At 42.1% G+C, this 17,398-nt stretch overlaps 1 protein-coding gene across 3 annotated transcripts in view; it reads left to right on the top strand.

Annotated features, from left to right (window-relative positions):
- The first annotated feature begins 3,690 nt into the window (after window positions 1–3,690).
- The window catches only part of LOC121646927 (c-Maf inducing protein), a 38,065-nt gene continuing 24,357 nt past the window's right edge, over window positions 3,691–17,398 (top strand). For 2 of the 3 annotated variants that reach the window (XR_006011731.1, XM_041996054.1), the window contains exon 1: window positions 3,691–4,631. Coding sequence is in view for 2 of the 3 variants with exons in the window: in XM_041996054.1 (XP_041851988.1) it covers window positions 4,305–4,631 (327 nt within the window). In the remaining variant the exon portion in view is untranslated. The remainder of the gene's footprint in view (window positions 4,632–17,398) is intronic. The other variant, XM_041996055.1, reaches the window with a different exon arrangement.

Below are 17,398 nucleotides of genomic sequence, written 5' to 3'. Positions count from 1 at the left end.
TTAAAGTGCCGAGCCTTGCGTGGAAATAGTCGTGCCACAGATTTCTGTTGTACGTTTGTGTGATAAATGAGGGCCAAGGATTCCTAAAAGCTTCGTCTTGTTGGAAAAACGTGGTGTGAAATTATTTGAGACACAAGCTTTTTTGCATGACTTGTATCTTTTTAACTGGGATATAATTGCTCTTTTTGATCATGTTGAATTTTCACAAGCTTTTTGGGTATAGTGAATAAAAATGCCCCTTCCACAAATTTCAAGTTAATGGAAGTTCTGATCTGTGGGATGTATTGCATGAGAGCAATGCTGCTTGGGCCATGTCATGCATGTCACAATTACAAGCAGATTGGCTGAATTCAGATGAAAAAATTAATTTACCTCTCTCTGACAGTTCTTCTGAAGTATCGCTATTTCCTGACAGAACCTTTGGAAATGCTTAGGATTTTTATTTTACTCTACCATAGCAGAGGTCATGAGAGCTCTACAAGAACCTGATCCTAGAAAACCAGCTGGCTCAGATCATTAGGAGCCGCTCTTTCTGAAGCTGGCAGCCAAAATTATAGCAGGACCACTATGTCATAGTTTTAATCTTACATTGATTTCAAATTAAATCCCCTTGGACTGGAAATCTGCCCTTCTAACCTCCCTCCTAAAGGAGGTGACCCTTGTATTGTAAATAATTACAGACTGATCTCTAAACTCCCTGTTCTGGACAAGGTGCTTGAATCCCTGCTCAGTGAACAGGTGAAAGACTTTCTGGCCACCAACTATTCTGTCCCTGTTTCAGTCAGGTTTTCACAAACATCCCAGTACTGCTGCCATGGAGGTCATAAATGATAAAACTGAAGCTCTTAACAAGAAGCAGGGCTGTTTGTCCTCTTTTATTTACTTTTCAAACAAGTTTGATGCTATTGATCATATGACTTTAATCAAACATCTTTCAGCTGATGGCTTTTCTCAGCAAACAGTTGGCTGGTTTCCAAATGATCTCAAAACCCAGGCTGTTCAGATTGATGGTTCCTGCTCGGAGGTATTGGGAGTGAAAAGGCCCATTTCTGCTCCCTTACGTACGTAAACAGCGACATCCATTTCAAACGTCATACGTCGCCATCCGCATGCTTCCATCCGTGCTTTATGTTGCCATGGTACTTAAGTCAGTTCCTCCACCAGGGGGCAGTGTTGAGTTCAGCGTTCACTCCCGCGAGCCAATGTCAGTTTCAGACACCATTTAGCAGCAGTAACGCGTCGCTATGACGTTGTTTCCAACCGCCCAACACGCCCTGAACACTCACATATAGTCTTTATTCAAAAGCTCTCCCAATTTCTCCAGTTGTCCTTGTCTTCATTCTTCTTCTGCCTTTTTGTTGCCTTCCTGATCCTCCTCCTCTTCTTTCTTTCCCTGGCGCATGTCAGCTATGCTGGTCAACGCTGCCCTCGTGGTTTCCATGGTACTGCTCTGTCTTCTGTGTCAAGCGACGGACAGCTAAGCTCCCTGAAACGGACCAAATTATGTACGTAACTTGACGCTGAAGACGGATGAAACTGTCCGTCTTCTGCGTCCAGCATTATTGAGCCTAAAAGGGGGGCCCCCAAAGTTTGGTGCTGGGCCCATTATTATTATTTACTATTTACATAAATAGTCTTGGACAGAAAATTCCAAATTCAAGTTTTCATTTCTATGCTGATCAGACTGTCATATGCTGCACAGCAGCCACTGCTGAGGCCTTTCAGTATTCACAACTTGCATTTGATAGAGTACAAGAACAACTTTGTCTTTTGCAACTTGTTTTAAAGGCAGACTAAATAAAATGTACATTCTTTACCACTTCAAACACTGTAAGATCAGCACTGTGAGAAAACTTTAACAACAAATTGTCAACATATTGAGTTGGTATCTACTTGTAAATATTTAGGAATTTTAATTGATGACCTCTTGTCTTTTAAGGAGCACCTTCGGTATGTTGGGAAATAAATGAAACTTTTATTAGGATATTATAGAAATAATTCCTTCTTTTCATTTTTTTCAAGAATGAGACTGAAATTGGTGGAAGCCACTTTTTTGTCTGTTATTGACTATGGAGATGTATTATATATGAATGCTTCTGCTCACTGTCTTTGCAGGCTAGATAGTGTTGTACCTCGGGGCACTGAGATTCATTACCAACTGTGATCCCCTTACTCACCACTCTAAGCTATATCCTAAGGTTAACTGGACATGTTTGTGTGCTTGATGCCTCTGTTATTGCTATGTGTTCATTTATAAAACCATTTTGGGTATCATTCCATCCTATTTGTCCTGTCTTTTAACAAGGAAACAAGGAAGTCATGATTTCCGATCTATGGATGTGCTGCAATTTGTTGTCCTCAAAGTACGAGCTGAACTGTTCAAGAAAGCGTTTAGGTCAGGGGTGTCCAGGGTTGGTCCTCGAGGGCCGCTGTCCTGCAGGTTTTCATTGTTTCCTGCTTCAACACACCTGACTGAAATTAAATAGATCCAACAGCCTATTAAGTTTTGCACAATGACTAATTAATTTCAGTAAGGTGGTTTTGGAGCAGGGACACATCGAAAACCTGCAGGATTGTGGCCCTCAAGGACCGGAGCTGGACACCCCTGGTTTAGGTTTTCAGCACCTTATACTTGGATTAATTTACAATATGAACTTCAGTTTAAAGCTGTTGTTACATTGAAAGAGTTTAAAACTGGTGAAATCATAGTAGTCCACCTACTCTGTGTGCACGGGTTTTATGTGAACAAGTACCCACCTGTTTTCCTTGAGGACCTCCTTCATGCAAAAACTAAAAGCCATGGACCCCTTGCCCCACCCAGGGCTGAAACCATGCTGGTTTTATGTTTCCAAACCTGAGATTCTCTCCATAAATACTGTATTATAATTGAGTCCTGTCCTTCCATACAGCCAAACTTAAATGAACATCATACAACTATTTTTTTAAATAGGGACAATGTGTGGACATTGATCACAAAGGCTATATATATATATGTATATATATATATATACACACATATATATGTGTGTGTGTGTCTGTGTATATACATGTGTATGTGTGTATATATATATATATATATATATATATATATATATATATATATATATATATATATATATATATACACATATATATATATATATATACACACATATATATATATGTGTGTGTGTGTCTGTGTATATACATGTGTATGTGTGTATATATATATATATGTATGTATATATATATATATATATATATACACACATATATGTGTGTGTGTGTCTGTGTATATACATGTGTATGTGTGTATATATACATATATGTATATATATATATATATATATATATATATATATATATAAATACACATATATATATATATGTGTGTGTGTGTGTCTGTGTATATACATGTGTATGTGTGTGTATATATATATATATATATATATATATATATATATATATATATATATATATATATACATATATGTAAGAATCCGCTTTGTTGCTGCTCCCTTTCCCTGGAAAATGATGTGGATCTCTTCATTCGGCATCACTTCCAGGGAAGCAGGAGGAAGTGTTGAAGTCATGCGGGGGGGGGGGGGGTTACTGAGCTTGCGCCCTCGGCAGACGCTCGAGCACAAAGACACACTGCTCATCCGCTCGCCTCCCTATTGACGTCAGTCCGGCATCACATGAACGAGCAGGGACCAATCGGCGCTGCGCTGCCGGAGTGTTGGCTCCTCTTAACACCGAGACACGGGAACGAGCGAGGACGAGGAAATTGTGCCACTCAGCCCGGAATGGCTCCAAAAGCCCTCGGAGGCCTGTAGAGCCGCGGTCGGTGGATTTTTGTCCGCGTTCCGCCGACTCCCAGCCGCTCCCCGCGGCGGATTACCGAGTTCGGCCCCGGGCGGACGGAATGGATCAGGCCATGGCCCTAACATACTGAATAGCTGCTCTTCGGCTGGGGAGGGGGGGAGGAGGCGAGGCGCACACCGTGGAGACAGTTCATGGGGGCATCGTGCGGGAAGGAAAATGGTGGATTATTTTCAGATTGTCATAAAAAGCCTCCGTCTGGATTTCCTGCTGTGAGACTGTGATCCGTGGCAGCGCCGAGCGCGTTTCGGCCGCGTCTACAGTGACTGAGGTCGTGTTGGTAGGTAGGTAGGTACCCCCCCCCCCCCCTCTCTAAACCCCCAGTCCTCCTTATCCAGCCCGACCCGAGCCACTCTGTCCGTTCTGCCTCATATTTCCTTTGAGTTTTATCTTTGGATTCTTCAGGAACATTCGGAAAGAATAAACCGTGGAATTACCGAGAAATGGATTTCACCAGCGGAGGCGGCGGCGGGGGGGGCAACGAGCTGCACAACAACCAGTTCTATCAGTGCGAGGAGAGCAAACCTCTGCTGGGGGAGATGTCAGAGGGGAATAATAACAACAAGCTGGGCGCGGGGTCGTGCAAGAGGCCCCTGCACTACTGCAGCGGCAGCGGGATGCGCTACAAGTTGCTCCACGAGGGCGACATCCAGGTGTGCGTGGTCAAGCACCCGCGCACCTTCCTCAGCAAGATTCTCACCTCCAAGTTCCTGCGGAGGTGGGAGCCGCACCACCTCACGCTTACGGACAGCAGCTTGACCTCCGCCACGGTGAGTCCCCTTCCTCCTGCTTCATGTCACTGTGCAGGCCCGCGTGCATGCGCGCGCGTGCATTTGTTAGAAGGAAACATTCCACAGGCAGCTTCGCTGTTTGTCTTTTCTTGTCTGGACGCGCACCGACATTACGCACGCTCTGTTGTTGACGCAGTTTACAGGTAGCAGAGCAGTGCTGCGTTCACAGGCCCCGCTCGGGTTTTCTTCCCTCATGTTTGCCTCCAGGAGGCTTTCAGGTCCCCGGATTCCTTAATTATTTAGGAAAATCAGAACCAGCTGGGGGTCTGCGGGCCCCCCTTCACGAGCCAGTCTGAGCGGGAGCTGCTGTCAGACGGAAGGGGTGCAGGAAAGATGGAGGAATATCCGCAGTCAGATGTGTAGAAGAAGTTGTTGTTGTTTTGGGCCAATCAGCTGATGAAAGGAAGTCTGGACGCATCATTAAGGACAGCAGCTGAACTTTCTGTGTAATGTACGGTGGCTGAGACGTTCAAAACACGTTTACTTTTCATAACCTTTCACTGAAGATGAAACTCTTGTACAACTGCTGAGACAAATGTACAAAAGGTAAAACACAACTACAAATCCCGAAACAAATTAACATAAGACGGCCTTGAACGGAAAGGGAACGTCCTGAATACCATAAGTGACGGGCAACGACCTCATTTTGTAGTTCAAACACATGATTTGTAGTTCCGCTACAGGCAAGAGGTCAGCATGCAGTTTTTGATGACTGAGAAATGTTTTGCCCTTTTGACAGAGTCAATTTCATCCAGTTTACACTTTGTTATTGATCGTGTAGACACCTCGTGGAACTCCATGAAAATTGTTCCATGCAGTTCTTGTCCTCGGAGAGCTGCCGCTGACCTCCCAGATTTGTAGTTGTGTTTTGTCTCTTGTAAATTTGTCTCAGCACTCGTACAAGAGTTTAATATTTTGTACATGTTTTTTTCTAAAATATCATTTTGTTGTCAAATTTGCTAATGTGTTTTATGAAATGCAAATATGTTTTGCTCTTCTCAGTCCCCGTAATCCTTAAAAGAAAACCTGGAACAACCAGGACCAGGATCTGGTTATAATTAGTTAGTAGTTAGTTAGTAATTCACCACAATCAATCCTGAATAATAGCAGCTAGAATCCTTTGTTTCCCTTCCTGCTTTCATTAACACACCTTGTTGGAGGTATTTTGGACGCTGTCCTATCAGACCTGCAGCAGAGCCAGAGCAGGACGGAGCTGAGAGGAAGCCACCCGGACTGAGTTTACTACTTTATTTCCATGTCACATAACTTATGATGAAACTGTTAGACTTACTGTATTTATTTCCAGATGCATAAACAGCAGTATAACAAAAACAAACTTAAAAATGCAAATATAGATTCTGAAAAGGTGTATAATAAAGTTAAATTAAGTGTTGTACAGTTGGCATTACGTAACTTTTCTGACCTCGTTTGATGGCACAGTGACGTCTGTTATCTATGTTTCTGGACCCGTCGCTGTCCAGCAGCGTCCCATGTTTTACTGGCTGGTGAGATCTCAGAGTGCAGGAAGGATGAAGATGAAGCAGGGTTAGCCGTAGATAGGGGGCGTCACTGAAATAATCTGCTTAAGTTCGGCAATATGTCTGAATAAAAAATATATTTACAAAAGCAGGTGTGTTGTATGTGAGGGCCTGCGGACCTTCCCTCAGGTACAGAATCAGAATTTGCGCTTCGTGTTGTGCATATCTACCAGATAAATAACTAACAAAGTATATTAACATGCAAAAACGTAATAAAAAAACAAACAAACTAAAAACCACAGAGTTGCTGAGACGTCCTCCTGCTCAGTTCACATATTTGTAATAAATTAATTTGGTTTGGCAGTGAAGCAAAATTGGCAGATCACATGACCGATAGGTGTGGGAGTTGAAAACTGGATCCACTCAGGAGCCGGTTCCAAACTTTCCAAAGCATAGGAACTATAGTCCACTGGACTTAACAATACCTGTATCGGTGCTGACAGGTGCTGACCAGCTCACTGACTACAGGTAAACAATGTCAGATGTGTGTTTGTTGCTAGAAGAGACAATCCAGAGTGAGGCTACATGATCCAGAGCAGCTGCTGATTTCGAGTCAGTCTTTGCGTTAGCTGCTAATGTGAGATCCTACAGTCTTAGCGTTAGCTGCAAATTCTATATTATTATATTCAATTCTATTCTACAGGCATTTAGCAGACGCTTTTCTCCAAAGCAGTAGCATCTGAGAGGAAGAACACAAGCAGAAACCAACCAGGAGGGACGTCATAATTAAGTGGTAGTCAGACTGCTGTGAGTCCAGGTGGACCCAGGTGCTGTCCCCCCACCACCACAATAGTCTTTTGTTTAAATACAAGATCATGATTTCATCACACAGCATCATCTTGGGTGTTAAGTGCACGCAGCTTATTCAGTGCCAAGTTGAGCCAAAGAGCTGGACAAATCTTTCTAACTCATTCTGACGAGTAGAAGAGTTAAGCTACGTGGGGAAATGCTCCTTAAACTACTGAGTCTTTAGCTTGCTCTTAAAAGTGGATAAGGACTCTGCGGACCGGACGGAGTTTGGTAGATCGTTCCACCACCGGGTAACAACAGAGGAGAAGAGTCTAGCTATGGATTTTGCGCCACGTTGTGGTGGGAGCACTAGGCGTCTTTCGCTGGCAGAGCGTAACTGTCAAGAGGGAGTGTAGCTCTGGATTAAGGAGTGAAGGTAGACAGGGGCCGTTTGGGTTATTGTTTTGTAAGCCAGTAGCAGAGCTTTGAATTTGATGCGCTGCATCTGGAAGGCAGTGAAGAGCGATTAGCAGCGGAGTGACATGAGCTCTTTTGGGCTGGTTGAAGACCAGATGTGCTGCTGCGTTCTGTATCATCTGCAGAGGTTTAACTAAGCATGCAGACAGGCCTGCTAGTAAGGAGTTGCAGTAGTCAATTCGTGAAATTACCAGAGCCTGGACCAGGAGCTGGGTCGTGTGTTCAGTTTGATCGTTCAGGCGATCCTTCATTCGTACGGAGATATCAGCAAGGCATGCTGATATTCGCAGTGAGATGGTTGTGTCATGAGTTGGGAAGGAAAGGAAAAGCTGAGTGTCATCTGCATAGCAGTGGTAGGAGAAGCCATGCGAGCTAATGACTGCACGGAGTGAGGAGGTGTATAGTGAAAAGAGAAGAGGGCCAAGCACCGAGCCCTGAGGCTCCTCTGTTGTCAGCCCATATGATCTGGACATTCCCACTCGCCAAGATACTTTGAAGGATGTTCCTGTGAGGTAGGACATAAACCATGAGAGGACAGATCATGAGATGCTAAGCTCCGAGAGTTTGGAGAACAGTATATGATGGTTAACCCTGTCAAAGGCAGCAGAATAAGGATTGAGGATTGACCAGCGGATCTGGCAAGCCATAGGGAATCTGTAACTGACAGGAGAGCAGTTTCAGTAGAGCATCCTTGCCTATAGCCAGACTGATAGGGATCAAATAGGTTGTCTTAGAGGAACTGTGAGACCTGACTGAGGACGGCACGCTCTAGTAGTTTAGACATGAATAGAAGCATTGAGACTGGCCAGTAGTTTTCAACCTGGGCTGGGTTGAGTGTGGGTTTCTTCAGCAGCGGGGTAACCCGAGCTTGCTTGAAGGCAGAGGGAAATGCATCGGATTTAAGAGAGGAGTTGAAAATATGGGTTACTGCCGTTTTGATTGTAGGTAAAATGCTCTGCAGACTGTCAGATGGAACAGGATCAAGAGGACAGGTCGTGGATTTTGAGTTGACTAGAATTTAGAGACTTCGTCCTCATTTAGAGAGCTGAAAGAGCAGAATGAGGCACCAGTAGCTGGTTGGGTCGGCTAAGTTGATCAGGCTCAGGGAATTAGTTACTGATGGTAGCGACCTTTTCGGTGAAGTAGGAAGCAAACATTTCTGCAGTGAGCACACTGGGAGGCTAAGCAGGTGGTGGAGATAGAAAAGAGTTAAATGTGTGACAGCCCATGGTCTTAACGTTAGTTGCTAAATTGGGGGCCCATGGCCTTAGCAACACAGGAAAATTTTCAGTTGTATCTATATGCTAGGATCTGAGCATCGGTAAGTCACGCCAAAGTAATGTTACTGTTGTCACTGGAAAAGGAAACAGAAAAAAAATCCATTAATTTAACCAATTTTTTAAAACCCAGCTCCATTTCTTTCTCTGTGTTTCTGAAAGAAACATGAACTCTTCCTGGTTTATTGAACGGGGTTTGTTTGTGGTGATGGGGCGTCTAAAGATGTCCACCCTGCAGCTTGTGATCAGACTTCCTGCTACATTTGTTCAGTGCTGTCAGTGATTCTGTATTGATTGCAGTCGTAGCAACGAACTTTGGCCAGTCAACAGCAGTTGAGAGATGTACATAAAATCTCTTCTGTGGCTGAACAACTAAAACAAAATCCACTTCTTTATCTCTTCTAAAGATTCAGTGAAGAAACATTTCTTGTAGCTGCTTCCTAAGGATCCAGCATTACTTGAAATGCATGTTTTCTGTCACTAAAGATTTTAAATTTGAGCCTGAGCTGTCTGTAGACAGCAGGCAGCCTGCAGACCTCCGAAAGGCATCCTGCAGACCTCTGAGATGCTGGCTGCAGACAGGGATGGACTGGCACTAAAATGTCGCCCTGGACTTTGACTCGGCCCGGCCAACAATAATCAGTGCGTGGAAATTCAACAATAATACTTGGCTGATTATATCTGATTAAGATGCCGTCAAAAATATGCCTCAGCACAATCTCTGTGCATATTGCTTCTTTCATGGTTCCAGTCCTGTATTCTACGTGTGAAGGAATCTTCTACAGCTGGTTTGGCAAATGCTAAACATTCTGCACAATATAGCGTATGGTTCTCTTCAAGTTGTGAGCCATTTTCTGTCTGTGCCATCTTTGAGTTGAAACACTCTCCGTACTGTCAGGTATTTTGTCTTCTGAAGGTGATAAGAATACTAGATACTAGAATCATTATTTCATTTAATTTTTTTGCATAGTACTGAGCAGCACAAACTGGGTAGATAAAGGACATAGTAACCCGAATAACATCTGCTAACATCAAGAAGTAACTTTCTTTCTCATGTTCCTTACTCACCCTGCACCCACCAGCTCATCTCTCTGTATGTCTGTTGGATGCTACTAACATTGACATGAACTTGTGCTGCAGTGGTGCTGCTAGCTGTACTGATGCTGAACATTTCAGTAAGTTTGCAGCATTTAGTAGCTTCACTCTCAAAATGTTGCATTTTTCCTTCACTGACTCAGCCCCACCCCATTCTTTACATTTTTTACAGTATATTTCATACTTTACCATCATATTCTTGTTTTTTTTTTTCGCTCCTTAATCGATGATCACTTAAAGGTACATTGCTGCCACCTATAGGACTGGTGTGAAACAGATTAGCAGGGGAAAAACAGTCAGCCTCCGCGAGGCACCCCACGGCAGACCTGCGATAGGCAGAAACCGTTACATGCAGTGGTCATGTGGCGGCAAGACATCACATCCTCTGTTCGGTCACCAGCTGAAACTTGACCCCCCCCAGCTCTGCAAATATCTGGGATGATTGGGAGAAGCCAAGCATGAATTTAGTTGAAGCTGAGAGCCTGAACTTGTGCCGCTTGTTAAACTGGAAATGTGAAATCAGTCAACATGTCTGAAAGCTCTCTGCAGAAAGAGGGAGAGCTGTGACTCACTCCTCTTCGCTTAAAACCTAACCTACATCACATTTACGTAAGAAGGCAGCTACAGCTAAAAGCACTTCCTGTTTTGTGGTTGTCAGAGAAAGGCCAGAGATGAAAGGAAGATTGTGGTGATGTAGGCTCAGCAGAGTCTGCACAGCAAGCAACATCCCATCTGTTTCAGTTATGCACCTTTGCAGGGTCGTAGGGTTTGATCTGGAGGGTCAGTTTTAATTTTCTTCTTTTAAAGAACGATCAAATATGGCAGATAAAAATTTTCTATGATGATAAAATTAGGCAGAAGAGCAGACTGTTGCTTCCTTTCAGGCTCATTTTGGGCCTGGAGTACCCGGGTTCGAATCCCCAGGGTGAGCAAAGCCCTCACTGCTGCAGGTTTAGTGGTGCACCAGTGAAAACAGTCCCCCTCCAACTGTTTCCTGCTGCACAATGTTCCCAGCGTTCTTCAGGCTGTTCAAACTGACAGATTCAGGTCAGAACAAGAATATAACTGGGTTTTTGATATAAACTGGTATACCATCCAGCACTAACGTCCATCTTTATTTGTCTAAAGATGGAATATTACAAATAGTTGTCTTTATTAGAATAGAAATACTTTATTAATCCCTTCGGAGAGCCCTCAGGGAAATTTGGGAATTAAAGGTTTACTTCAATTTCCTTTCTATGTTCTCTCACCTTTTCTTTTTGTTTTCAACCTTTCTGCCCTTAAGGAAGTGAAATAAATTTATTTAATATCCACAAAACGTTCTTATACAAAGAATCTATCATATGTTTGGTATGTGGGATAATCAGATCCAGATTAGACTGGTCTAAGTAAAATATCTTTTTCTGGATTTAATACCGATTTGGAAGCTGACTCCAGCATCATGGGATCAGAGGAGGTGTTAATCCAGTTAAATCTGAATTCAGCTTTTCATTGGTAATGGGTGGGATTGTTTCTCTCTTCCATGATAATCAGATCAGTGGGAAGTACTCCCTCCTACTTGTGAGTTCCAGCCCAGCTGTCGGTATATAAAGTATATTGAACTGGGCTTCTTGATGTGGTCGAATAATGCGTCATTCAGCCTCAACTCTGAGCGTGGCCTTAATCCTTACCTCAGCAATCTCTGAATGAGGCCTAAACAACAGTTTGATTGGTTAGAGGCTGTACAAAGAGCAGAAGCTCTTGTCTAAGACGCACTTCTTTACCTCATCTCCTCTCAAAGTAATTTTTGTGCAGTTAGAAAAACCTTCAAAGTTTGAGGAGCCCTGGTAAAACATGTTTGTAGGTGGTAAGCAGGTAACTGGCCTCCTTGCTGCTTTTTCTTATACAAAAGCCAACTCACATGGACACGCCTCCCTGACAGCCTGCAGCACATGGATGCATCCAAAGACTGCATCCTCCTTGTCAGGGTTTGAACAATGCAGCCATTCGGTGAAGAATTAGGACTTGTTCCTCTCGTTCTGTTTTATGTGTGTCAGCAGGGGATGGAGTAGGAGAGGTTGCAGCGGTCACTCTGGTTTTAGTTTAGAACCTGTGGGTTGCTGAAAAGAAGAAACTTACCTGTCCTCCCACCTCTAAATGTACACCCTCCCTAATCTTATTTGCATGTTAAGTTTGATTGACGTCACACTGCAGCACTTTGCATGCTGGTTTGCATTGTGATCTGTGTTTTAGTCAGATAACAACCTGGAACAGCTTTTAATGCTCATGAGGGGTCAGAATTTCTGTCTAGTCTTCAGCTTTGTCCGGTCCACTTCAGATAAAGTGGAAGAAGATGAGTCATTTTAAAAAAGCTGCTGTTGCTGGAATGAGATGAACATAAATCTCATGCAGACGATAAAAGATCATAAACAAGTGTTTAACATGGAGGCAGAGGTCAGAGGTCAAGTTGTGGTTCAGAGGAGCTCATTAATCCAGAGGAGGAGGGAGGAGCCGAGCTGGAAATGACAAAGGCGTTTAGGCTCTGGTATCATGTGGGAACCAGAAACGGATCATAGGAAGCCACAGGTCACCATCTGGAAATCTCAGCTGGCTCTCAGTGGCTGCCTGTGGCACACTCTCTCATTATTCTGATAAAGTATGTGGTTTCTGGTCAGAAGCTCCAACCTTGGTGGATTCGGCTTGGTTCAGGATCCTTAAGCTGATGAGTCACTGAACTTTAGACTCGGTTCCATGCCTGCTTTCTTTGGGAATTACTGGTTGGAGCCGACACAGGGAAAGTTTTTGTGGCCAACTCCTTGTTTCACTCGGCAGCTTTTTTTTTTTTTTTTTTTTTTTTTTTTTTTGCAAACTGTCAAATTATGCATCTTAAATTCCTATGAAAACAACAGAGTCTGATTGGTCCACAAGCTGTGAAGACAGTCTGTAATTGGTTGACAGAATTAGTACAAAGTAGCTTTGATGGCTAATGGACAGCTAACAGCAATGCGACAGAAAAATGAGTTAATGAATCATATTTCATTGATGAAACAGCTGCATGAAACTTTCTGCTTGCCCAGAAAAGTTTAGTTGCCGCAGGCAACTGTCAATGTCAGATTTCCACTATTCCCTAAATTTGACAAAATCAGAATAGTGCACAATACAGTGTAGCAGATTAGAAAGAATATGGTGCACATGAGAAAGTATGTTGTGCACACCACTGCATACATACTGCAAAATATGAAACCAAATAATGTTCAAGGACCAGGAGATTGAGGTCCTTACCTGTACAGGAGATGTTCAGCTGGTAATGCTGAGCTCAGTTTACAGGATGATGATGATGATGATGCATCTCTACACAGATCCACATGAGATTAAACAAAGAAAAGTGATGTTTTGGTTTAGTTATTTATTTTTGGGTTCATGATTACATGTTTTCCTCATCTTCATTTTAGAAAGTCAGAACATTCAGCTGTTAACAAAAGGTTTATACTGAATAAAAAAATCACAACAAACCTCCAGGTGGAGATTCCATCATGTTTTTTAGTGACTGCATCTTTGATACAGTTCTGATTGCAATGTAATGTAGTTCTGATGTCAGTTTAATGTTGTACTGATGTCAGTTTAATGTCCTTCTGATGTCAGTTTAATGTCGTTCTGATGTCAGTTTAATGTCCTTCTGATGTCAGTTTAATGTCGTTCTGATGTCAGTTTAATGTCGCTCTGATGTCAGTTTAATGTCCTTCTGATGTCAGTTTAATGTCCTTCTGATGTCAGTTTAGTGTCGTTCTGATGTCAGTTTAATGTCCTTCTGATGTCAGTTTAATGCCCTTCTGATGTCAGTTTAATGTCGTTCTGATGTCAGTTTAATGTCGTTCTGATGTCAGTTTAATGTCCTTCTGATGTCAGTTTAATGTCCTTCTGATGTCAGTTTAATGTCGTTCTGATGTCAATTTAATGTCCTTCTGATGTCAGTTTAATGTCGTTCTGATATCAGTTTAATGTCCTTCTGATGTCAGTTTAATGTCGTTCTGATGTCAGTTTAATGTCGTTCTGATGTCAGTTTAATGTCGTTCTGACGTCAGTTTAATGTCCTTCTGATGTCAGTTTAGTGTTGTTCTGATGTCAGTTTAATGTCCTTCTGATGTCAGTTTAATGTCGTTCTGATGTCAATTTAATGTCCTTCTGATGTCAGTTTAATGTCGTTCTGATATCAGTTTAATGTCCTTCTGATGTCAGTTTAATGTCGTTCTGATGTCAGTTTAATGTCGTTCTGATATCAGTTTAATGTCCTTCTGATGTCAGTTTAATGTCGTTCTGATGTCAATTTAATGTCCTTCTGATGTCAGTTTAATGTCGTTCTGATATCAGTTTAATGTCCTTCTGATGTCAGTTTAATGTCGTTCTGATGTCAGTTTAATGTCGTTCTGATATCAGTTTAATGTCCTTCTGATGTCAGTTTAATGTCGTTCTGATGTCAGTTTAATGTCCTTCTGATGTCAGTTTAATGTCGTTCTGATGTCAGTTTAATGTCGTTCTGATGTCAGTTTAATGTCGTTCTGATGTCAGTTTAATGTCGTTCTGATGTCAGTTTAATGTTGTTGTGATGTTCATTGTAGTTCTGATGTTTTAATGTCCTTAAAATTCCATTCTAATGTTCTAATTTAATTTTTATTTCATTCTTATATCAGTTATATCTTATATCAGTTTAATGTTGTTTGGATGACGTTTAATGTCATTCTGATGTCAGTTTAATATCATACTGATGTCAGTTTAATGATGTTCTAATGCCATTTTAATGTCGTTTTGATTTTCATTGCAGTTGTAATGTTAATTTAGTTTATAGTCTTGTTTTAATGTCATTTTAATATTTTTCTTATGTCAGTTTAATGTTCGGATGTTGTTTAACATTGTTCTGATGTTTTATTGTAGTTCTCATGTTTAAATGTTATAACCTTGTTATAATTTTGTTCTTCTGTTTTAATATGTCAGTTTAATGTTGTACTGATGTCAGTTTAATGTTGTTCTAATGTAATTTTAATATTGTTCTTATTTCAGTAATGTCGTTTGGATGTTTTATTGTAGTTCTGATTAAATGTCATTCTAATCTCATTTTAATTTTGCTGTTTAAATATCATACTGATATTAGTTTAATGTCGTTTGGATGTAATTTTTTTGTCATTCTGATGTCAGTTCATTGTCATTCAGATGTTTTAGTTTTGTTCTAATGTCATTTTAATAACGTTCTTATGTTACTCTAATGTTGTTCTAATGTACTTTTTTATCAGGTTTTTGCACATGTATTGATCACATTCCACTTTTTGTTTGGAAAGATAATAACAAAGCCAAGGAACTGATTAGAGTTTTCCAGGATCTTTGTTTTGTTTTTCTCTTGACTGAAACTTGTTTAACGACCTCATACGGTTTAACAAATGTTTACTACAGAACAACAGTTAGGTTTTTAGCATTGAGGTAGTGGGTTTGTTGGGATGAAAAAAACCACCTATACTGTTTTTAAAAACCTCACCGCTCCCTCCCTTCAGATGCAAAAAGGTGGGTCTTTGCCTTCCAGGCATAGAAACCAGGCCAACCACCACATATGTATAGATGTTAACCTGTTATTTGATATAGATTTACTAGTTTCAGGCTTTTAGGCTTTTACAGAGCTTTTAAGAAAATATTCCTGCAATGGGACAGATTTGTGCTTCTGAGGGGTGTAAAAGTAACACTGGACTTCTTTACCTGCTGATCCTCAGCTGGCGACAGACAGCAGCTCAAATTGTAGCAGCAGCAACTTCCAGCAGCACTTCCTGCAGCTGCCACAACCTGCTGCAAGTCTCCACAGCTTTCCAGACCTGCTGACAGGCCAGCGTAACAGCTCTAATGCTGAAATCAGACTGATATGCTTCAGGATGGTAAGCCAGCTTGAAGCTGCTGAATGTAACAGGTCCTTTCCAGATCGGTTAAAACTTGGCAGTGTTTCATGGACACGACCCACATACCCAACTCTGCTCATCCCACAGATGCATCTTCCTTTTCTAATGTGGTGCCATTTAAAAGGAAATAAACAGACATTCTTACAGTAGAAGATTTATTGGAATAATCCACCAAACATGAATTCATGGACTTCTCATTTTTATCTAGCATAAAAGATGGGACACCTCAGTCTCATTTTACGCTGTGTCCCTAAAACAGGCTGATCCAGCTGGGCAAATAAAGTCGATAAAAATGACCTTCAGACAACAGCTGATAATTAGCCTCATGGCTAACATGGCCCCACGCTGAAGTTCTTCTTTCCTGGAGTGTGAGAAATTCTTGCATTTGCTGCATATCTGCTGACATGACCTGGTTGTATCTTCTCCAGCAGTCCACCAGCTTCAGGTCTTGATTGGATTTGTTTGTGATTTCCTGAGTGAAGGCTCAGTGGAGTGGTGTTTTCAGAGAAAGCATCAGCTGTGTGGAGCCACAGACTCAGCTGCAGGTCAGCAGCGTGTTTTTAACTTCACGCCTTCCTTCCCAGCAGCAGCTGACTCGTTCCTTTACAAACAGAGAAGTAGAGCCGCTCGTGGTGGAGGGAAGTGGCTCTTCGAGTCCTGCAGCTTTGCACGAGTTCTGTGCCGTGACCGCGTCCCTAAACAGAGCATGTGACATGTTTATGTTAGCGTGTGATGGATCTGCTAGTCCCAGCGAGCGAGCCAGAGACTCTGAGCAAACACAGCGCCTCGCCGCGTGTCCTTCACCCAGGAACAACTCTTATTGGTAAATATAAAGCGCTGTAGCAGGATGTGGAAGGATGACAGGAACAGGAAGAAATGTGTTGCAATGGCTTTAAATCCTCCTGTGGTCTGCAGCAGCAGGCAGTCTGAGCTCACTTTCCTGTCTGATGCAAACCAAAACACAGAAGCTCCGAGACACAGCAGAGGTTTCGTAAACCAGACCCTGTCCAGTAAAAGGACGGATGAGTTCTGCCTCACATCTCATTTAATAGTTAATGATCCACTTGAACGCTCCTGCCGGTCGCTGCAGGTGTGTTTGCTCTGCAATGGACTGACCTATAAAACGGCTGCCTGAACTTTTCAGCCGAACATCTGTTTGGTGTTTTCTCACTCAGCCTCCGGACCCCTCGTCGCTGTGGTTTCTCTTTCTTATTCTTTCCCTCTGAGTGTCTAGAGATGTGCTTCCAGTCAGTGAATGCCTCATGATGTGTTATGGAGTTGATGTGACGTTTACACATCTGGGTCATACCAGCTCTTATCAAAACACCAAATCATAAAACAATTAAAAAAATTACCCAAATGAGACCGCATGAATTTTTAGAGATGCTCCTTTGCCAACACAGTAGAGATGCACAGGAACAAGAAGTTTATTATTTTATTAAATAATAACTAATGTGGATGTTTGTGGCTGTTTTCTCCTCGTCTTCAGCACCTGACTGTTTTCCTGTAGGCAACAATTTCAGCCGTTCGTGTTTCACGTGTCCCAGACGAACGCCAGACGCTGACGTTCCATCAGCAACAATGGTTATTTTGCACCAAAACACAGTTCACGTGTCAGGCTTTGATTTCGGCGCCTGTCCTTTGTTTTTTCTTTTCTCACCAACGCTGCTCTCTTCTTCTTTCAGTGAAAAACAACAACAAAAAAAACATAACATACA

Source organism: Melanotaenia boesemani, chromosome 10 (assembly GCF_017639745.1).
Source record: "Melanotaenia boesemani isolate fMelBoe1 chromosome 10, fMelBoe1.pri, whole genome shotgun sequence".
NCBI classification, from domain to species: Eukaryota; Metazoa; Chordata; class Actinopteri; order Atheriniformes; family Melanotaeniidae; genus Melanotaenia; species Melanotaenia boesemani.
The sequence above is the reverse complement of the archived record's forward strand: the minus strand, read 5'-3'. Positions and strand labels throughout refer to the sequence as shown.